Here is a 22,744-nt window from a genome sequence, read left to right on the forward strand (position 1 = left end):
GTGAACATTCACGTACACACACCGATTCGAGTCTCTTGGGCATTTTCCATCCTTTCCCAATCGTTTTATGAATTTTTCAATTTCTCCATCCTATTTTCACATATAAGGACTCCCCCTGACTCCCTCTCCCTTTATTAGAATATCCTCTTCTTATTGGCTGAGTGGTGGCGTTTCCTGAAACGCTGATGAGTTCGAGTTTAAATTTTTGTTGTTTTCTTTCATTTGTTATCTGTAGTTCTTTATGCCAACTAGGCTTTGTGGGTTGAATGGGTTCTTAACTGTCTGGTTTAGTGTGCCCAGGGCCTGGCTCCCTCCTCAGTGTTGAGACAAGATTGAACTCGGCAGAGCTGACTTCCTCTGGTCTCCTAGCAGGTTACTCAGCTTCCCAGTTTTTCTCAGTTTCAGCCTGGAGGGCGACTGGTGGGGCTGCGAAGTGGAGAAGGCGGCTAATCCAGCCAAGCTGCGATTCAATCAGCCGCCCCTGGGTTCTGCCCCACCTGCCTCTTCTGCGCTCCTGCCCTGATGCGGTTCCCACAAACTCCCCCATCACTCCTCTGCTTCACGATCTCAGCTGTGGAGTCCTTTGCTTCTATTTGCCCTTCAGTGTAATTTGACTCATCTTCCAGAAATATGTTTAAAATCTCTGGTCTCCTGTAGGAACCCTCTCCTCCACTTACCATGAACGTTCAGAAAGCAGACGTATAAACCCTGTGCTTGGTGTCTTTCCATGAATTTACCATCTTGAACCAAAAGTCTGAACTAGGCTTTTCATGTGTGTTACTTCAGTCTTTCTCAACAACTCTGCCGGGTCGAGACTCCTCTCTCCTTTTTACAGGTGAGAAACAGAGATGAGAAGGACCTCTCCGAACGCGGACCGGTCTAGCAGCTGGAGAAGTGCGGAACCGACCAGGGAAGGGGCGTTGGAGGAGAGAAGCTGCCAGGGGAACGTGAGCAGACTGGTTGCAATGTGGCCCTGGAGGTAACAATGGAGTAGCGGGAGGAATGACCAAGAAACAGATTTTAGCTCAAGGAAACTGGAAGGATGGTTCTCACAGTCAGAGCCACCTGGAGTGGGAGAGCGTCGTGCCAGGAGAATGACACATCGTAGCTGGAGGCCTGAGAAAAGCTGCTACCAGACCGCATCTCAAATGGGGCAGAAAGTGGAGCAAGACAGTCTGGGGAGGGGACCCAGCGCAGGCCCCAGGTCAGGGAAGGAACTTCCCCAGATCAGCTTCGGAAATGGTTCTAAGCCCAGGAGCAGGAGTATCAGGAACAAGCCGTGAGTCCTGAGGAATTGTTTAAGAGTTGCAAGCACTGTGGCTGCCTCAGTGGGGGCAATGTTACAAAGTTCTCTTTACTGCTGCCAATTATTGGCTGCCAATAAATGTCTAAAGGGCATGCCACTCCACTCTAAGCCTTCACCTGAAGTCCCTCCGCTCCAGCTCTGTGGGTCAGCAAAACCCAGGTCCCTCAATGACGTGCCCAGAGGCACCTTACTCCATAAGCCATCCTCCTGCCCAAAAGCTGTACTTGCACTGTGGGCTGGCAAGTCCACCGCTCTGGCTTGTGCTCTGGCTCCTGGTTCTGCTGCTGCCGCTCCTCTACTCACCCTCTGGTGTCAGAGCTGCCTCCTGGATCAAGGAGGTTCAATGCATCGAGATCATGGGGTCCTAAAGGACATGCTCCACTCCTGGATCCACCCCCATTCTTCCTCCTCCTTCTGAGAAGGCTGAGCTTATAGCCAGTAGGATGTACCATTGGCCCTTCAAGTTGTATCTTCCCCGATCTTCTCGCCCAGACTCATCAGGTAAACGAAGGTCATCTGGTGGGAGTAATAAAGACTATGGATGGAAGAACGGCATTAAATAATTCACCATATTGTACCCTAAAAATGCAAAATGCAGAAAACAATTAGGGAAAAAATTGAAAGAAATAATAGGCTGAAAATGAATTATGCAGTGATTTAATTTTTTTAAGACGCCACATAGCTACACAGGACCAAAAAGAAATGTACTAAAACGTTAACATGATAACAACAGTTGTGTATAGATCTCAGATGAAAGGTAAAGACTTTCCTACTTTCTACTTTTCTGGGTTTCCCAAAATCTGCTGAAGTAGTGATATGTAATATGACCTCAAAATTACATTTTGACAAGAACAAAAACCACACATCCTTTGACCCCTAAATTCTACTGAGGCAAAAATAGTCGCGAGTGGACACACCCCACAAAGATGTTCATCACAGGATGGATTATGATGTTAAAGACTTGGTAACAAAGCGTTTCAAAGTAGGGGGTTGCTTAAAACAAATTTGGAGTGAGTCCATTTTAAAAATTGTAGATTTAAAATTCATTTCATGAAAATCTGTTCTGAAGCTGGGAATAAGCAAGGCTGCTCACCAATCCGCGACGACAGCCGGCTTCTGCTTCTGAGGCTGGAAGGATCTGACGGATCTCCTTCTAGAACCACCGGCCCATTGGTAGTGGTACTCAAACACCAGCTGGCTGATCAGGATCCTTAAATTTATTTTAAAAGGCAAGAAAGAGAATCACTTGCCACAAACAGAAAGTAACCATGGAGACAAATGTCGGGACTATGGAGCAAGGCTGCTGGAGGTTTAGCTCTGTCCGTATGTGCCATGCTGGGGATCCCTCCCCTGTCTTTTACCCAGGCCCACGCCCTATCTGTTAGAAAAGAGAGACTGCCAAGTGGGAAGGAGCACTGAAAAGTCTTGCCACCATGCTGATTGGAGGTTATTTTATTAAAAACCATCTCACGCTAGGAAGCTGGACCAGCAGAGTCCAAAAACATGGGTTCAAGTTCTGTTTCACTACAACTTTGCTGGGTGACTTTGGACAAGCCCCTGCTAGCTCGGTGCCACCTCATCTTAAAATAAGGCAAATACTGCCCATATCATAGCTTCACAGAAGGAGTCTCAAACCCAAGGGGTTAAACGGGTCAAGGAGAAGACAGGGACAGAGAAGGGGCATGCGCTAAGTCACGAATCAGACCCCAGGTCCATCCGCAATCTAATGACGGTGTGGAAACTGTTAGGAAGTGCGCCCTCCCCCCTCCTCTCCTGCAAAATTAATTAATTAATTTAAAGTGCTGTGAATCTTACCCTTATGCCTGTAGTTGTAATCCCATGTAATGGGTGTTCTTTATTATGCTAACAGGCCATAGTAGTGTAGGGGATATTGTCATGTTGCCTGTAAGATCTTAAAAGAGCAATTCAGGCATAGAGAGCAAGTCAAGATGGGGGAGATAGAGCCGAGCCACATGAAGATTCCTCAGTCGGAGAAGCTCAAAGGAGACAAGAATTCCAGTTCTGGAATTCTCCAGAACTGACGGAGAGAAAAGCCTTCCCCTGAATTCAGATTTCTAGTCTCTGAACTGTGAGGAAATAGTTGGCTGAAACCATCCACCTGTGGAATTTCTATGATAACGGTGAGGTTTTAAATCAACTTGCCCAGGCCAGGATCCGCCCAGGATAGACTTGCTCTTAATCACAGAGCAACTAAAGCAAATGGAAGAAATGATGACATCAAAGAGAGCTAAATAGAACATTATTTCAGAGGCAGCTCATGAAAACAAAGTCAAATATTACAACGAAATGTGTAAAGAACTGGAGTTAGAAAACCAAAAAGGAAGGACATGCTCAGCATTTCTTAAACTGAAAGAACTGAAGAAAAAAATTCAAGCTTCCAGTTGTAATCTTGAAAGATACGATGGGGAAATATGGGGGAATGATGGGGGAATGATGCAGGAAGCACCAAAGAAGACAGAAGGAATACACAGAATCACTTTACGTCTTCCTTCAGCACTGTTCTTGCACAGGTGCTACACCTGAAGTGGTGGGATACTCGAGGAGAAGCCGACCCGACGATCAGCCCAGGCACCTAATTGTACCACAAAAACTACATTAAAAATGTGCTGAAAAACTGAACTGCAGGACTGAGTAGGGGCCCTAGAGGACTGAGTAGAGGCCCTATAGGACTGAGTAGAACTATAGGACTGAGTAGGCACCCTATAGAACTGTGGACTGAGTAGGGCCCCTATAGGACTGAGTAGAACTATAGGACTGAGTAGGCACCCTATAGGACTGGGTAAAACTGTGGACTGAGTAGGGCCCCTATAGGAATGAGTAGAGGCCCTATGAGCCTGAGTAGAATGGCCCTGGGAGCCTCCACGGCTGTCACCCTTATGGAAGCAGACTGCTGCATCCTCTTCCTGCAGAACAGCTATGGGGTTCAGACAACTGACCTTTTGTTAAGCCGCCAAGTATTTAACTACTGTGTAACCAGAGTCCCTACAAGGTACAGTAAACACCCAGTAAATAATATATGTTACCCAAACTGGCCATTAGCCACCACCTGGGTGTTGTGTGAAAGTTGGGGCACCCACAGGAGGGGCTTCCTGGAGCTTTCAAAGCCAGTTACTGCAAGAGCCAGAACTGGAACCCAGGACCCTGCGCTCCCAGACAAGTATAGCTCCAGCTCCAGCTGCCCCGTGGACACCATTGTTCCCCCAACTCTCATCCTGCTGGGAAACCAGGTCTCATCAGGAAACTCGATTTGCAGATAGGCTTGCTTGTAAGCCTTTAGGTACAGTGCCATTTACCCAGGCTCCTTAAATCCCGGCCAATTGTTCACTCTCAGGATAGGGAATTGGGAAATTCTTTGAGGTCTTTACAACAGTTCTAATCCTGTCCTGGACCCGTTTCAACCAGGGTGTGGGATTTGCTGGGCTTTTTCTTTCTCCTACAATCATCTGGGAATTTTCCATCCATTAGTAGGTATGAGCCTGAGTGATTTCCACCCCCCAGCCTACCTGGTCCTGCCTGCTGGCTCTGCTGGATAGACTCCGGATAATTGAAAAGATAACTATCTCCTGAACTCCCTTCTCCAGGGAATCACTGGGATTGGATGTAGGTTGCAGGATGGGGAACTGATGTTGGTGACTCAGCTGGTCTAAGCTGACACCCGTAGCCCGTGTCAGCACCAGGCAGCCAGGTTGCAGCAAGCACAGAGCTGAGTCCCGCCACGGTGCCTAGACTCCCCTCAGGATGCTCACTTGCCTCTGGAATGTGGAGTGCCTTGCAGGAGCTGGTCCTTTAAGCCCCAAGAAGTCTGTACAGCAGGACCTACTATGATTCCCCTTTCACCCTTAGCCCCCCAAGGCACAGACGCCTTCAGTAGTCTGTTAGTAATTTTCCACATTACTAATAAGTGGCAGGGTCAGACTGTGAACACGGCTAGTCTGACCTCAAAGCCATTCATTCAATACATGTGTTTTGAGACTCTCCGATGTCCCAGATACTGTTCTAGATCCTGTTGCTGCATCCGTGAACAAAAGCAACGATCTCCGATTTACACCAAACCCAAAGCCAACGATTGCTAAGTCAATCCTGACTCACAGAAACACTGTAGGGCAGAGTAGAACTGCTCCCTAGGGGAGAAAACCTCCTTCTTCTCCCTCGAAGCAGCTGGTGGATTTGAACTACTGACCTGGCAGCCAGCAGCGCGTCACCTTCAAGCTCCGTCAAGCCCGGGTTTAAGTGTCCTTAAAGTCTGGGAAACGTGTCTACAAGAGTCAACGTATAACCTTGAGTTAGGAGAGGGCCACAAAAAGCTCATGGAAATTTTCATTCCCTTTTAATGACATTTTCCTACAAACTGCCACACCTCCCACCTGAATTTTGAGACCATCTCAAGAACAGATTTGATGCCTTCAACACAAAGGACCACAGACCAGAAACATTTTGGGGTGACATCAAGGACCTCATACATGAGGCGAGTCAAAGGTCATTTAGAAGTCAGAAAAGACCAAAATGGGTGTCAAAAGAGACGGTGAAACATTTCTTGAACGCAGAGCAGCTGAAGCAATGGAAGAAATGCTGCGCTGGAAGAGCAAGTCAACGGATGTCAAAGGGCAGCATGAGACGAGCAACAATGAAACGAAATGTTTTAGGGACATTTAGAGTTAGACCATCCAAAGGGGAAATCACACTGCTCATCTCTTAAGCTGAATGACCTGAAGGGAAAAAGTGAGTTGAAATATCGAAGGATCCTATGGATAAGTTAGTTACTGAATGATGTAGGGAGCATCAGGGAAAGGTAGAAGGAATACACAGAGTCACTGTACTAAACATAATTGGTGGGCATTCAAACCTTTCAGGAGGTAACGTGATTGAGAAGTCATGATACTGAAGGACCAAGTCCAGGCGGTGCTGAAGGCCTTGTTGAAAACTAAGGCTCCAGAAACGGACAGAACACCAGTTGAGATGTTTCAGCAAATAGACGCAGGACCAAAGTGCTCACTCGTCTAAGTCCAAACATTTGGGAGACAGCTACCTGGTCACCTGACTGGAAGAGATCCTGTGTGTGTCCATCCCAAAGAAACATGACACAACAGAATGAGAAAAATACTGAACCACCTCACTAAGATCACACAAAGCAAAATGTTGCTGAAGGTTATTGAAAAAACAGATGCAGTAGTACATTGACAGGGAGCTGCCAGAAATTCAAGGCCGCTTAGAAGAAGGGATGGAAGGAGGGATGTCATTGTTGATGTCAGCTGGACCTTGGTTAAGAGCAGAGGGTCTCAGAAGTTGTCAAGAACTTCATTTTCATGGAGTCCACAGTGGGCACTCCATGATGTCTTGCACTGGGGCAGGCTGCTGCACAGCCTTCTTTAAAGAGTCAAAGATGCCACTGGGAGGGCTGAGGTGCACCTGGCCAAGCCATGGCCTTTCCAGTGCTTTGTATGCCTGTGAGAGCTACACACCGAATAGCGAAATGTGCAAGAGAACTGAGCTTTTTTAAAAAGCTTTTCTGGGCCTCTGAAGATCTGACACGAGTCTAAGGTTCCAGGAAGGGGAAGAAAGAAGGAAAAAGGAGGAGGAGATTTGAATGCTGATGCTTGTGAAGAATATTGAAAGTTGGAGACCAAACAAATCGATCGTGGAGGAAGCACAACTCAAATGCTGCGTAGAAGTCAGGAGGATGTCTCCTGTACTTGGGGCATGGGGCGAGGCCAGCCCCTGGAAATCACGTCCAGCCCCTGCACATCTGGTCTGGTTGAGCAGGTCGTCATAAAAGAGGCAGGCCCCAAGGAGATGGATTGACGCCGTGTCTCCAGCAACGGGCTCCCACAGAACCATACTTGTGAGCATGGTGCGCACCAGGTGGTGGTTGGTTCTCTTGTAGAGAGGGTCGCCGCAAGTCCCGACTGACTCGATGGCACCTAACCACGTGTCCTTTCATAGGATGTCAGGTCCCCCTCACTTAGAAGGAACTAGGCCACACCTCACTCACCGTTACTCCACATACAACTTTCAAATCATTGCAAAGGTTGCTCGCCTTTCCTTGTCCTGATTCAGACTCATCTACAAATTCCACATAAAGACTTAAAAGAAAAACTAATAATAGTAATAATAAGCAAATCATTGTTAAAAAGACTGAAAGGACACAGTTAGGAATGGATGTCTGTCATTCGTGGCCCAGCAGTTGCCTGTAGGTGGTTTTATCTCTCCTCCCTTTCCTCCTTTCTTTAACTTCGCTGGAACTTAAACTTACGTCAGCCCTTCAGAGGCCCAGGAAACCAGCTGTTTGAGGCATGGTACTCCCTGCAAGTGGCTAACTGTTGTGGGGGCGGGAGAGTCCAAGCAGTATTTTACAAGCACACCTATAGCTGAGGTTTAGAGCAAAGGGTTCCATTGCTGGGGATGGCTTGGCTGGGCCCAGCCACCGCTTGTGAGCCCCTGTATCTTCCCCTCTTGGCAAAATCCAAGTCCAGAAGCTCCAGAGACCCACCTTCCTCCAGAGACAGGCCCAGGACCCTTCCAGGGCCAAAGCCAGCTTACCAGGCCCAGCCCAGACCCGCGAGGGCAGGCTGGCAGGTGAGGAGAGCAGCAGGCACTGGAGCCTTGCTTTCCAGGCCCCATGCAGCCTCAGCCTGTCTGACTGGCAGGTGCCCTCCTCTCTGGAGGCCCCTCTGTTCCTTGTTTGTGGAAGGGGGAGTGGGGTGTCAAGAGAAGCAGGTGCTGGGCCTGAGGGAGGCAGCCAAGGCGGCCAAAGTCAGAGCTGGACTCCATGGAAGGGGACTAAGTCTGCCCCCAGCTCAGGACTCCATCCGGACGCGAATCTGGTGTCCGGGGGATTCTAGAAGAAGCAGCGAGTGGCAGGGAAGGGCTGGGAATAGCAGAGACCTTTTCTCTCCATCTGCAGAGGTGGGATGTGCGCAGCGCTTTCACCAGGCGGAGGCGTCCCCAGCCAGGCACACGACAGAGTGACAGCGTGACAGCGCGCGCGCCCCAGGACGGGCAGGGGACGCCCCTCGCCGTGCGTGCGTACGCGGGATGGTAAGACGTGAGCACGGCGCCCCGACATCATGCAAACGCAGGGTGGGGAGACACTGCCGCAGTGCGCCCGCCCCGCGCAGGAGCTGGCACTTGCCCCCGCCTCCAGGCTATAAAAGTCCGGCCACTTGCATCCAATTACTAGAGAAGCCACCTCACCGCCTCCAAGGACTGCTCGCCTGGACATGGACCCTGAGACCTGTCACTGCCCCACTGGTGAGTCCCGTTCCCTTTCGGCCACGCAGCCTGCCCCTTGCCAGCCACGAGTCCCGCGCCCTGTGACTTTGCTCAAGGGCACGTGAGGAAGGACCCCTCCATCCCTCCCGTTCTCAACCACACGGGGAAGGAGGGCCTCCCACCGACTCCTGTGAGGCTTAGCCAGCCCCCTCCCCGAGTTCTAACACAGTCACCTTCCCTGTGGCGTCTCCCCTCCAGGTGGCACCTGCACCTGCGCTGGGTCCTGCAAGTGCAAGGGATGCAAATGCACCTCCTGCAAGAAGAGTGAGTGGGGACCCCGCCCTCCGGTTCTGCCACTGCCCCCTCCTCTCCCTTCCCCAGAATCTGCGGAAATACACCCCTCCCACCCCCTACCCCCGCCATTGCAGGGCTTCTGCATTCTAGCTGCAGAGACCTCCTGGGGGGAGCTTGAGCAGAGAGGCCTGCCCCCTGCCCTCCCCCTGAGGCTGATTCAGTCGTTGCTGCGTTTCTGTAAACTCCCAGAAGATTCTGCTGGGTTCAGCCTGTTCGCTGGAGGCCCATAATGCCCGGGAGGCAGCACTCCTGGGGGGTGGGGGTGGGGTCAACTTTGGAGCTCAGGTCTCTTGGGCTCTCCAGGGTCTTGTGGGTCCTCTCGGTTGAACCCTTCAAAGTTTCCACAGCATGCCACTGGTGTGTGTGGGTGGGGGGGATAAGGGGGGAGGAGAGGGGGTCTTGGGGGGAGGGCAGGAAGTGGTAGGGGATGCCCTTTCCTTGTATTCAATCTGCCATACCCCACCCCATGAACCCCCCCCCCCCATCCCTATAGTGTAGCACCCTTCCTGCTCCTCCAGGTCAATTCTTCAAAGCCCTTTTAAGACGCCACTTAAGGAAGGGGTGAGGTTGGGGGACAGTGTCTTCTTAGACCAAGCACTCCCCAGTCTGGGCAGACCCTCCATCTTAGCAGGCTGAGGGCTAGTCCTGGGCAGATGCCAGGTGGGTAGCTGAACCAGGGTGGCTCCCCGGCCAGAGGGGCAGGTGCAGCCAGCAGACTGGACCCTAGCCCCCACCCGCACTGTTCTCTGCAGGCTGCTGCTCCTGCTGCCCTGCAGAATGTGACAAATGTGCCAAGGACTGTGTGTGCAAAGGTGAAGAGGGGGCCAAGCCGGAAGCGGAGAAGTGCAGCTGCTGCCAGTGAGGACGCCCAGTGTGCAGCTGCCAGTGTAAACAGTCCTGGGTGCCCAGGGCAGCCCCTCCCCATGGGGAAGCCCGACAACATGCCCCCTTCCCCTGCTGGTGGCTAGCCAGTGACAATAAAGTCTGTGAATCGCAGGAGCAAAGGCCTAGTCTTTTCCTGAAGGGGGGACCAACGATATGTAAATGTCAAGGGATGGGAACCTAATCCGCGGGCGCCATCTGTGACTACTGGGATCCCAAGTCATGGGCGCTATTTGGGACTGAGATGGAGCCCTGGCGGGTGCGGTACACCCCCCCCCCCCCCACCTTCAGATAGCATTGGCTCCTCCTGCTGAATCATGTTCAGCTCTGAGAAAAAGGGCAGCCCTGACCTATCTAGGTTTGTCTTTCTTAAGCCTCTCAGCCTCGCTCCCTTCATGTGTCCAAGGCAGGGCTTGCAACCAGTTCATTCCTTGTGGCTCCCCAGTTAGCAGCCCGGGTGGGGAGAGTTGGAGATGGACCCCCACCTCCACAAGCCTGTGGTTCCCAGCCTTTCCTAGCAACACCCACAAAGCTGCCTGTTTTCAGTGCTGCTGGAGGAGAATCCTCAAGTCCCAGCGAAGCCTGTCTTGGCAAACTGTCAGCCGCAGTCTCCAAGGTCGCCTCCCTGCCCAGCCCGCCTCCCGGGGATATGTATTGTTCAGCTCCCTTTCAAATCTCCTCACTTGGCAATTTGTGCTCAGTCCTTCTTTTGTCCAGGGGAAGCAGAGCATTAGGAGCATTTGTCCTTTGTCCTTGGCTGTTGGGTCCCAATCCTTGAGGAAAGAGAACTCTCAGATCTACTGCCTTGGCTGAGAAAACAGAGAGAGAATTTGGGGAGATAAAAGATCTTGGATAGGAAAAGTCCATGTGGTATACCTACACTTCACTTTGTTTCCAAGGTCCTTTTCCAAGGCAGCCATTAGAAAACTCACCAGGATTTGTTTGTAAACCTAACAGACTGAGTTGAGACAAGGAGGGTGCACAAAATACTAAAAGCTTTGGAAAAGAACAAGAAAAATCCCCCTACCCGTTAGAACTACTTGTTCAAAAGCTCCAGAAAGAGCCGTGGGCCCAGGAATAAGCCATTGGAGCAGAGAGGAGGGACCTTGTGCATTGGTATTAACCCATGATCAAATAATCAGTGAAAGAACCCACTAGGCATTGAAGGGTGTGGGGATGTTTCCTTTCTGGGGTGGTTTGCCTCCGTTCTTGCTTCTCAATGCTGAAAGAATTCACGCCGCAGAAGCACTTTTGTAAATGCAAGTAACTTTTAAGAGGGAAGGGAAGTTTCAGGTACCACAGTCTCAAGAAAGTGTACGCTGTCTCTGAAAAGCATGCAAGAATTCAAGGCTGAAGACGGCCACTTCCGGGAGAGTGGGAAAACCACGTGAAAGGCGGACCGGAAACGAGAGCGCAAAATGCCCGATGCCCAGAGAGGGTTCCCAGGCATGTGTGCGCTGCGCCCACGGGCGAGAGCTGAGCAAGTTTGACAACCAGGTCATGGTGACTGTCTTTGGAGATCTATCCTGTTGAGGATTATTCTTTCAGGTCCTTGAAATAACCTCTCTTGTGATGTTTCTCCTCTCCTGGGATGGTTTCTTCCAGAATTTCTGGTAGTATCTGTGAATTTTTTTTGTTTCTCCCTATTTTGGAATCCCAACAAGTCATAAGTGTCTGGGCAGGAACGGAAAGACAAGGGCTGAGGGATCAAGCACAAGATCAAAAGCAAGACATCTCAGCCGGCGCCAGATAAGATCACCAGTATCCGGGTTCAAACAAAGCCACAAGGAGTCGATAAGCAAACCTCAGAACAGCCAAACCCTATCCATAAATGCTGGATATTCCTTACCATCCCTTAAAAACTCACTCCCACGACTGCTGGGCAAGACTTCCCTGACCTGTTAGCCTAGGTCACGGAGCCTCCCCAATAAAGACACTTCTGTTTCTGCTCTCCTTTGGCCTATACTTTGTCTGTCTCCCCGTGCCTCGCTTCGCCTTTACAATATGTTTTTCCCCTTGAAATTCTACAATTCTGAGGCTTTCTGTGAATTGTATTGCTTTCTTATTGTTTTCTTTGCAAGATGGAATCAGAAGATGTGTCTTCAAGCTCACCAATTCCGTTTTCTATTGCTTCAATTCTAGTGCTCTGCTCTTTTCAAGTGCAGTCTAATTCTGTTGTCTTAGTATTCATCTTCTGCATTTATTTGTTGATGTTGCGTGGTTTCTAATTGCTCATTTAATATTTTTTCTCCATAGCTCCCACCATCTTTTTCTCCCTCCAATGAAAGTACTCGAACACCATTCTTCTGAATTCCCACTCTGGCAGTTCCAATGCCTCCGGGAGGGCCCCTTCCTTGGTGACCAGTCACTTGTTTGTGCCAGCCTTTCCTGCTGCTTTGGGTGGACTGAGATTGACCGCTGTCTCTCAGTTGCATTGATGTCGTAATGTGACTGTGAGAGGTGGGAAGGGGTGGATGTGGGGACAGTTGACTCCAGCAAGTGGCACAAGAAAAGGCAATCAGCAGCAGCAGCAACCAATCGAAGAGCAGATGAAAATAAACTTGTGAACAAACACAGGGGCAGGAATCACACACACCCCCACTCAGCACACTGGGCCCAGCAGCTGCCTTCTCTGCTTCAGCAGCCAGGCGTGCTCTCCGGAGTGTCTCCCAGGTTTGCCACAGTTGGAGCAGATTCACCGGTGCATGCTGGTGGGCTCTGGCATCTTTTCTGGTCAACAGGGAGCTGGTGGGAGCTAGAGATCATGATTCCCCTCTCTTGTGTCCTGTGGAGCAGTCTCAGGACATCAGAAGACAAGAACCACCAGCAAACACAACTGGCTACTGGTTTTTCCCAGGCCCCCCTCCCATGGCTGACTTCTGGGGATGTCCGAGATGGGGGTGAGGGGACCAGGTTGGTTTCTCCCCTGTTGGAGCTGGCAGTTTACCAAGGCAAAAGGAGAAGGAAGGGAAAAGAAAAACCAAAAGGCATCTGCTTTTTGCCCCAGGCCAGTCCGGAAAGCCAGAGTCTCAGCCAGATCCCGGGGCAGATGTGGCATGAATGGATGTCACCTGGTCAAACCTCAGAAGTTGGAAATCTGATGAACTCCGACATAGAATTGATAGCAGAGTGGGCTCGTGATGCATGGGAAGAGATTCCAGAGGATATGGTGCAAAGCGCCCTCAAGAAATGTGGCCTTAGTCATGCTGTGGATGGCAGTGAGGACAGCGCTCTGTAGGAGAGCGACAGCAGTGATGGTGATGACTGAAAACTCAGTGAGGACGACAATGTCTGTGCTGACAGCCTCACGCCAGTTGAAGCTGAAGCTCTGGACAGACAGACGATGAGGAGGAATCCAGCTTCGAAGGATTTTAACTCTTGTGCTTCAGCTAGGTTGCTGATTGAGCTAAGGATTTTGTACTTTTAAAGTTATTGTTGATACCATATTGCTTTTGTTGACCCTCTTTTCCACTTACAGAGCTGGTTTATGGTTTTTCTTTGAAATATTCAAAAAACATTTAACCTACTGATGCATCATTTAATGTAATTTTATTGGTATCTATTTTTATTTTGAAATTTACCAGTAGCTGCTGCATTTCCCACCCTAGACTTATACTCAAGTCAAAAAGTTTTCCCTGTTTTTTTGTGGTAAAATTAGGTGCCTCGGCTTATGTTTGGGTTGGCTTATGCTCTAGTATATACGGGAACTACCACAAGCAGTTAGGAGGAGAGTGGAGAATCACTTCCCTCGTTTTAGATAGCATACCCCTCAAATGCAGGCCTGGCCACATCATCACCTCACACTAATGACTCACACCAGATTTACAAGGGGGACTTTCCCTCATCTACTACCGCTTGGCCGTACATCTCTCACCCACACAGAATGTCAGGGCTACACACATTTGCAAGTTCTCCCTCACCACCTCTGTCCCAAGTTCGGTGAGACCAGAGGAACACTGAGATGAATGAGGATGGGCCCTTCCTTGCTTTGTCGTCTCTCGTTGTTCCCTGAGGGGATTTACCCATCAAAATAGTTGCCCACATGCAGGACCAGACCCCTCTTTTCAAGGCAAAAAGAAGCCCAGTGGTCCCTTCAGAAACTCACTATTATGGAGTCACTTCCAGCGCAGCGATCCTGTTGGACAGAGTTAACCAGCCCCGCTGTGTTTCCCACGCTATAATTTTATGGAAGCAGATATCCAAGCCTCATCTCCCGAGGAGCTACTGGTGTGTTCAAACTGCTAACCTTTGGGTTAGCAGCTCAGCACTTTACTGTTTGTACCACAAGAGCTCTTTTTCCTCTTCATAAAAACCCAAACCATGAAGGAAACATAGAAGATATGGGTGCTATAGCAAAGTGTGGTGAAGAAATTAGATGGTGCCCGACGATCAGAGAGAAAGTGTCTGGGTCTTAATGGCTTGTTTCTAAACAAGCAGCCATCTAAGTGAGACATCAACTAAGTCTACATGGAAGATACACACCAACATCTGTCTTCCAAGGGTTTTCAATTATATAATCCAAATATGAAAGAGGGAATGGTATCAGAGCTTAAAGTGTGAGATTCTATTGTGCAGAAGACTATCGATGACAGGGGAAGTCCAAAATACATTTGCAGGATCTACACAGGGAACGAGCCTCCGGTTATTTCCCCCTAACCATAACTGAGGGATGGGAATAACCTAGTTATCAGACAGAGTATTGGAGAGATGGCTGGCTACAGGAGATTAAAATGATCAATCTGACTTGAACTGTTAAAACCTTGTCACTAGATCTCCCTTCTGATACATTGTGGGCTGGATCTGGTTTTTAGTATTTTCTGAAGGTGGTGTTTTTTTCCATATTTCTGTTGTGTTTTGTCATTGTTGGTAGCTTTCTTGAATCTTTGTTATGAGTTTTTCCATATTTTTTGGTATGTGAAACAGGATCGGTGAATTTATAGAGACAACAACTAGAATAAGGTAAGGGGAGCTGATATCAAGGAGTTCAAGAAGGAAGAAAATGTTTTGAAACTGATTTTGGTGGTAATTGTACAAGACTGCTTGATGGGATTGAACTGTGGGATGGTATGATGTCTAGATTAGCTCCAAATAAAATTATTTTGAGGAGGGGAAACCGCCCAATGCCATTGAGTCTATTCTAACACATAGTGACCTTATACAGCATGTTAGGGGGGCTTTGTAAATCTTTACAGGACCAGGCAGCCTCATCTTTCTCCCAAGGAGTGGCTGGTGGGGTTTGAACCCCGGACCTTGCAGTTAGCAGTACAACATTGGCCCCACCACACCACCCAGGGTTCCTTGTCTCTTCATAGAGGTCTCAGGTGAAAGGGTGACCATGGATGCAGTTTATTAGGAAGCAGGGCATATATTGTAATGTATACCAAAAAACCCCAACCAAATGCACTGTCATCGAGTTGATTCTGACTCACAGTGACCCTGTTGGATAGAGTAGAACTGCCCCTATAGGTTTCTGAGACTGGAACTCTTTTTTTTAAAATTAATTAATTTTAATCATTGTATTGGGGGGGGTCTTACAAATCTTATGACAATCCATCATTCAATTGGATTAAGCACACTTGTACATATGTTGCCATTTAACACTTGCAAAGACGGTAACAATTTACAGGAGTAGAAAGCCTCATCCCGAGGAGCAGCTTGGAGATTCAAACTGCTGACCTTGTACTTAGCAGCCCAGTGCATAAACCACTATACCACCGGGGTTCCTCATTGTAATGGATGAACATCTGTAGATAACAACCACTGCTCACTCACAGCTCTGAGCACCTTCCAATGCTTGCAATCCACAGAGCTGCCAGAGCCAGGGTATCTGGGAGCTGGTGCCAGAATATTTGGATGGCACCTTTGAAGTCTGGTCAGTTTGTTAATTTGATAGACAAGTAAACTGAGGTTCAGAGAAACACATGACTTCTCCAAGGTCACTAAACAAGTGACAAGAGTGACCTGGGGACAGCTCAGTTCCCCCTCCCTGGTGATATATTGACCTGCTTGAGCGCACCACACCTGGGTGTGGTTTTTGTTCTGTTTTCACTCCATTTTTTCCATGGGTCCATTTTTTCCATGGTGGGGGCTTGGAAGAGAGGATTCATTGAGGGGATTACTCCATTCATTCATTCAACAAGTATTTATGCATATCTGGTCCTGTGGTGGGTGGGGTGCAGCGGATGGGGGTCTGGAGCAACAATTCTGGGGGGGAAATGACGGTTCTCCAAGTTTTCAACAGCAGATGGCTTCAGTTGGGAGAGACTGACAAACAGGCATGGAAAGTACCAGGGAGCCTAAGGACAGGGTGTTTACCGGCACCTTCTACTGCGGTTCCTGCCTCCCCAGGGTTGAACCCTGAAGACCTTTCTCTTCTCTTACAGTCAGTGGTGAAAGGACAGCCAGTCCTCAGCCCGCCTCCTCAGAACTCCCCACCGCAGCTCCCAGCAAGCTCCAGGCCTGCCGGGAATCTTCCAGTAACCCTGCCCCGGCCCCTCTGTTGACACACACTGGACATTCTGAGGATGATGATCTAGCATGCTTCCTACACTGCTGCTAAAATGCACGCCTGCGGGCACAACACAGGATGTGGCTCCCAGGAGAGGAATTTGGAAGGCATCTCCACGCTTTCCCCAGCCTCCTCTAGGGAAGAAACTTCAGTGGGGTTTTCCCTTCTGAGCACTCAGGGGTGATGTCACAGTTCCAGAGATTGCGCTATAACTCTGTCTACTTCCATCTGGCCAACACACTCACACCGTGGCCAAGGAAATGCCCTCGCTCCGGGGCCCCTTCCCCAGGCGGGGCTGACTTTCCCTTCTGCACCCCCTGCACCAGAGATCCCCCTCCATCCTCCATCGTGACCTGAGCCTGTGGAGCCGCCCCATGAGTCCTCATTCTCCTAGGAGTGGGACATTTATCCAAAGATGGCCCCCAGCATGTGCTGGGCCCTCGGTTCAGAAGTACTCCCACTAGGCTCTGGCACTCCCAAGCTCTGCAGCCTTGGGTAAGCTACTTAACCTCTCCATTTCCACCTCAAATTCCCTAGGAGCTGCAAAACAGTTAACTAATTGCCCGCTAACAGCAAGGTTAAAAGTTCATATCCACCTAGAGGTGCCTCAGAAGAAATGCCTGGCACACTCCTTGCGAAAAGTAGCCCCTGACAACCCAACGGGTCCAGTTCCTCTCTGACATGCATGGGGTCACCGCCGGCAGGAGCAGACTTGATGGCAACAGATCCAAAATGGGGCTAAGAGATATAGTTGTTACCTCACCCTGTTATTACAGGATCACATGAGACCTGACACACAAAGAGCTTAGTACATTCCCTGTCGCACACTGACGTCGTAAGACACCTAGCACGAGTCCAGGGGGTTAATAAGAGGCTACACAACTATTAAGTCGCCCTGGGGAGAGAGTACTGTCCGTCTCTGCCGTCCATCCCTGACATGAGAGCAGGGCGAGGCTGTTTCTGCTCCCTCCTTGCAGTATCGAGCACAAAGCCCTCCCCATTCTACAGCTCAGAGAGGGAGCCCACTTGGTGGGTGCTAACCTTTGGGTCCTGAGGAGCCCTGGTGGCAGAGTGACTACATGCTGGGCTGCTGACCTCAGGTCAGGGGAAACACAAGGCTTTCTACTCCTGTAAAGAGTTCCTCTCTAGGGAAGAGGGGAGGTGATATCAAATAATTGTACAAGGATACTGATCTGAATTATGGATTGTTGTATCTGTAAGAGCTCCCAATAAAATGATTTTTTTAAAGAGAGTTCGTCTTGAAACCCCTCAAGAGCTGTTCTACCCTGCCCAATAAGGTCCCTCTGAGTCGGCACTGATTCGATGGCCTTGAAGCTGGTTGCGTTTGAACCTTGGGATCCAGCTGCTGAGAAGTGGTTAGTTTGAGACCAATGGCTGCTCAGAAAAAGCTGGAGATCTTTTCCAGGAAAGATTCCCCACTCTCCGTACCATCACGACTCATGGCCGACCCTGTAGGACGAGGACTGACTGCCTCTGGGGAGTAGAACACGTGTCATCTTTCTCCCAAGGAGCAGCTGGCGGTTTTCAACTGCTGACCTTGAGGTTAGCAGCCCAACGGTAAACACTAAGCAACTAGGGTTCCCCCAGCCCCCCCACCCCCAATCAAGAGTACAGCCAGAAACCCTACGGTCCAACTGTGTCCTGGGTCACAATGGTGCAAAATGGACTTGGCAGCACCTAAGGGCACCCGGCTGTAATGACCCAGCCTTGAAGGGGACAGAGGGACTTTTGTCACTTGCCGCCACCTCCAGCCAGCCCCCCTCCAATGCCACCCCCACCCCCTCTGCCTTCTAACAGAACCTCCCAGGCCCTGCCGCAGAGAGCACACATCTGCCTGGCAGTGGTTCCGCCGGAAAGCTCCCTGGAAGAGGGGCAGACAGAGCCTTCTGCCCTCCTTCGTTGGCATCTATCTCATGGGTGGGGGCAACTGCCCGCTACTGAGTCAGCGGAGGTGGGAAGCCACCCTGGAAAGACACGAGGACTGTCAGGATGGCGTCGGCCCAGGCAGGGTTCCGTGCTGTGGGTCATAGTCCGAACTGGACAGCACCTCACCCACGCCAGCAGCCACGCGGGTTCAAGGAAAGGCCATGGGGGCGGGCGCCGAGGGCGCAGCGGAGGACCGGGCACACGGCGCTCGGCACACGGCCCCGGGGCACGCGCTGCCCTCCGTCTGCACTCGGCCCTCCCCGCCCGCGCGCGGGACCACGCCGGGCGCGCCAAGGGCGGGTCTGTGGAGCGGAGCCCGGCGTCCCGTGTGCACCGCCCGCTGCACCCGGCCCGCTGCTCCGGGAACAGGTGACCGGCGCGGGGCGTGTGAAAGTGGCGCCGTCGGGGCGGGTCTTTTGCACTCGTCCCGGCTCCCTCGGCAATAAAGGCAGCCCGCGGCGGGCTCCACGGCACCGCGCCTTCTCGAAGCCCTGGTCTTCGCTCCTCCAGCTGACTGCAGACTCCGCCCACCGCATCGACTGGACATGGACCCCAACTGCTCCTGCGCCACCGGTGAGGCTGGGGCGCCGGACTGGGCTCTCCCTCTCGCTCTCTGAGCGCCTGGCCACTCTCAGGGGGTAAAGACTCCCGCGAACATCGCTTTCCCCCTGGGCGGTTTTTATTCTGGGTCGTTGTTTCCTGGGAGGGCGCACGAATTGCTGGTGGAGCCGGGACTCGAACCCGGGGTTCCTAGCACCCAATTCGGCATTCGGGGCTCATGCAACCGTTCTCAGCGCTACTTTTTTCCCCCCTCGACAGGAGGCTCCTGCACCTGCGGCGACTCCTGCAAATGCAAGGAGTGCAAATGCACGTCCTGCAAGAAAAGTGAGTGGGCGCCGTGCCCCCCCTGCCACCCACGGACTGCACAGCTTCCTGGGGAGGGGGCAGAGAAGCGTCCCTCTCTCCTGAGAGCAGGCGCCTGCAGTGCCCCGTGCTGGGCAGCAAGGAGATCCCCCCCCCCCACCTGCTTATTTCCCTCTCTCTCCAGGCTGCTGCTCCTGCTGCCCTGTGGGCTGTGCCAAGTGTGCCCAGGGCTGCATCTGCAAAGGGGCATCGGACAAGTGCACCTGCTGCGCCTGACCGGAGAGCCCTGCCCAGCTGTAAATAGAGGCCCACCTGTACAGAGCCGGAGTTTAATTTTTTCATACAGCCCTAGATGTTTCCTACAATCTTTTTTCTACAAAATATACGAAAGATGATAATAAACGTTGGTGACTTTATTCGGCTCTGGTTTCTTTGTGTGGGGTGGGACTAGGAGCCCCATGGGCACTGGCATCAACTGGGCTTGGCGTGGGACTCAACTGGGACTCCACACACCTGGGACGTGGACCCCAGTGTTAGCCCTTCCGAAGCCAAGCTCCCAATCCGAGCTGTGGAGAGGGAAGAGCCCGGTGCCAGACGGTGGAAGGATGGGGGCAGGTCCGGCCCCCCTCTGTGATGGCTTAGTGTCAGCTTCCAGGGGTGTCAAAGGAGAGCATGTAATCCTCTCCCCCCTTTCGTGGTTCCCCACAGTCCCAATGCTTCTCAGTCTCCCTGTGCAGAAAGACCAGCTTGCATCTCCTCCTGCCCCTAACTCCAACCCTAAGCCTAAACCTGGTGAACCAATCCAAATGAATTCCTAAGGAAAAGTGGATGATACGGAGCCCCAAGACTGTGCGAGAATCCGGGGACTGCAAGTGCCCATGCACACTCTAGCCTAGGGAGCAGACAGCTCCTGCATTCCCATAAGGAGATATACTCTCAGAACCCCACAGGGCAAAATTTTGCCAGGGGGACCTTGAGTAATTATTTTTTTGGTTTCTGAAAAGCATACAGTATGCCAACTAAGTTTAAGAACTTATGATACAAAGGAACAACATGAAGTCCCAAACCACCTTTTGATATAACAGTAAAATCTCAGTGATAGGAGGAATCAATAAGATCAAAAGTAAATAAAATTCTAAAACACCATGGCTTTCACCAAAGGGGGGCATGTCCTGCCATAGAGTTTGTGGAGGATCGCTACTCTTGGGGCACTTTCCCCTGCCCCCACCCCGGAGGGGGAGGACTATGAAACAGCCCCACAAAGAACTACCAGCCTTGGCTTCCACTGGGGTTGGGGAAGGGCATGGAGGAGCCTAGCAAGTCAACGAGACGCCCTATTCCATGATGGGAGTTCAATTTAAGATTAAGGTGGAAATCTGCCCCTCTGTCTGAATCCAGCAATTGGCTACCTGAATGCAGCTAAATAAGACATCCCATGCTGTTTTCAAAGTCCACAAAAAACTGGATCAGAGGCTGTGTCTGTGTCTGCCCATGTAGGATGCTCAGAGAACCAGCAGGGGAGGCAGGAGGAGAAGTCAGGGAGTCTGGAGAGGAGGGTAACCGCACCCCCTGACTGTTGGGGGCATTGCTGTTTGAGGTCCAGTCATGAGGTAGAGTCAGGTGGTCCCAAGGCAGGGCCACATTCCCACAGCTCAGTGTAACGGAGGGCAATTCAGTGACCAACTAGCTCAACATGCACGTGTTCTAATCTCAGATCCCAGTTTCACAATCAATCTCCCCACTTACCTGCTGTGCAACCTGGACAAGTCCCTTAACTTTGCTGAACCTCTATTTCTTACAGGAAACAATAAAGACCATTGAGGACTAAGGGAGGTCATTGCCTGAGTCTTGGCTAGGCCTCAGTCAGCAGCTATCCTGATGGTCACTTTGTCCACAGGGATTTGGATGGACAGGATCTTGTCAAATCCCACAACCCCATGTGGTTACCTGTAATCACACTCCACTAAAGAGTGATGATCCTTGGTGAGCAATAAAGTGAAGCTCTCCTGCTCTCGCTCCCGGGCTCTCCCCACGAGGACCACCAAGCAGGGCTGAGGTGAGCATGCTACCATGAAAAAAAAAATCCCACAACCCCCTTCAGAAAAGCCTATCTGTCATCAAGTACAGGGTGTGGGGCCCGTGTGGGGGAGAAGCCTCACTGATTCTATACCTGAGGGTCTCCGGGTAGCTTTGGGGCTAGACCTTCTGGTCAGATGTACAGACACATGGCGCTCCCATGCTTCTCTCCATGTGTCTGCACAGAGGCCATGGGAGACACAGCAAGGAGACAGGACTGGGAGTCTTTGTAGCTGGTCTACAGCTGGCTGATGGCCTGGCTCCCTGACCATGAAGGTTCTGAGCACTTCATCCTGCCCGATAACTGGGTGGCAGACGCCCAGAGGGACATGGGGCAGTTCTAACCTTGGGGAGCCTGGTGGCATGCTGAGGCCCAGAGAGGTCACACAGCTGACACACTGACCCTGAATGAAAGCTCAGTGCTCTGTCCACTGCGATCTGAGCCAGGGTCCCAGCAAGCTGCTCCAGCACAGGAAGTCAGGGTGGGGAGAGCATGATGCTGTGGGATGGGTAGGGACACGAAGGACAATCTACCTCTGTCACCTACAGCCTGGGCAACAGGCTGTGTGTTACTGGCCCAGTCCTCTCCACTTAAAAAGGGACTTAAAATAGCATCTGATCAGAGGAGTTTAGCTTGGAACCTGACCTGGGGTGAATGCACAATCATCGGACATTTCATGTTATGATCACTGCCACAGGGGGCAGTGTTCTCCCTCCTGAAGATCAAGTTGAGCCAGGTGTGCCGAGCTGGGGGACTGCTCAGTGCTGGATAGTATTTGCATGGAGCCCCCAGTGTCAACACTCCCACGCAGCCTCCTCACCACAGCACCCCCTTTGGTTTATTCCCAAGAAAAACAAACTTGGAATAAGTCATCAACCTTTATTATCTTTCATACATTTCATACACAAAAGGAGGTAGCAAAGATGTGAGGTCATTTGAGGGAGAATCTCTGGCTTTGGACATGCTGCTCTAGTCACATCCGGCAGGGCTCTCCCGTCAGGCACAGCAGCTGCACTTGTCCGATGCCCCTTTGCAGATGCAGCCCTGAGCACACTTGGCACAGCCCACAGGGCAGCAGTAGCAGCAGCCTGGGGAGAGAGGGCAGGGAAGGCTCAGGAGACATAGACAGGTATCCCCCTCCTGAGCACACTTGGCACAGCCCACAGGGCAGCAAGAGCAGCAGCCTGGGGAGAGAGGGCAGGGAAGGCTCAGGAGACATAGACAGGTATCCCCCTCCTGACCAGAGGCCTGGGACCAGCTCTGCCCAGGGCAGCAAGGCACAAAGCACTAGAGGGCTTGCCATGTCCCCAGACACCTGGAAGGATGTTCCTGGTCAGGTGCCTCTAGGAAGAAGCTGGCCTGTCCTGGTGAGGAAGGGACAGTGAGCTAAGTACAAGGCCGTCTGGCAGAGAGGGAAGACCAGTCCTGAGAACCATGCAGAGAGAGAGGGAAGTCCTCAGGATCAGAGAGGGACATCCCAGATACAGCAGTGCTCGGCAGACCAGGGAGTTCCCACATATGGACACATTCATGTGCACAAGGTAGTTAAGAACCCCATAGAGCTAAGAAACCCAAT

At 51.2% G+C, this 22,744-nt stretch overlaps 1 protein-coding gene and 1 long non-coding RNA gene across 2 annotated transcripts; both read left to right on the top strand.

Moving 5' to 3' along the window:
- Positions 1-8,412: 8,412 nt before the first annotated feature.
- Positions 8,413-9,894, top strand: LOC142432395 (uncharacterized). Its single transcript, XR_012780886.1, has 3 exons — positions 8,413-8,575; positions 8,795-8,860; positions 9,643-9,894. It is a non-coding gene; the product is annotated as an uncharacterized LOC142432395 (long non-coding RNA).
- Positions 9,895-18,645: 8,751 nt separating this feature from the next.
- On the top strand, positions 18,646-19,507 carry LOC142431356 (metallothionein-1E). The gene is made up of 3 exons (XM_075536260.1): positions 18,646-18,800; positions 19,047-19,112; positions 19,276-19,507. Exons 1-3 carry the CDS (start codon positions 18,773-18,775, stop codon positions 19,365-19,367), a joined length of 186 nt encoding a protein of 61 aa, XP_075392375.1. The 5' UTR covers positions 18,646-18,772; the 3' UTR covers positions 19,368-19,507.
- Positions 19,508-22,744: the final 3,237 nt, after the last annotated feature.

This window comes from Tenrec ecaudatus, chromosome 18 (assembly GCF_050624435.1).
Source record: "Tenrec ecaudatus isolate mTenEca1 chromosome 18, mTenEca1.hap1, whole genome shotgun sequence".
Taxonomy (NCBI): Eukaryota; Metazoa; Chordata; class Mammalia; order Afrosoricida; family Tenrecidae; genus Tenrec; species Tenrec ecaudatus.

Coding starts and splice junctions, on each gene's coding strand:
- LOC142431356 (XM_075536260.1), top strand. CDS start 18,773: ATGGACCCCAACTGCTCCTGCGCCACCG. Junction 18,801..19,046: donor CAACTGCTCCTGCGCCACCG/GTGAGGCTGGGG, acceptor CCCCCTCGACAG/GAGGCTCCTGCACCTGCGGC. Junction 19,113..19,275: donor ATGCACGTCCTGCAAGAAAA/GTGAGTGGGCGC, acceptor CTCTCTCTCCAG/GCTGCTGCTCCTGCTGCCCT.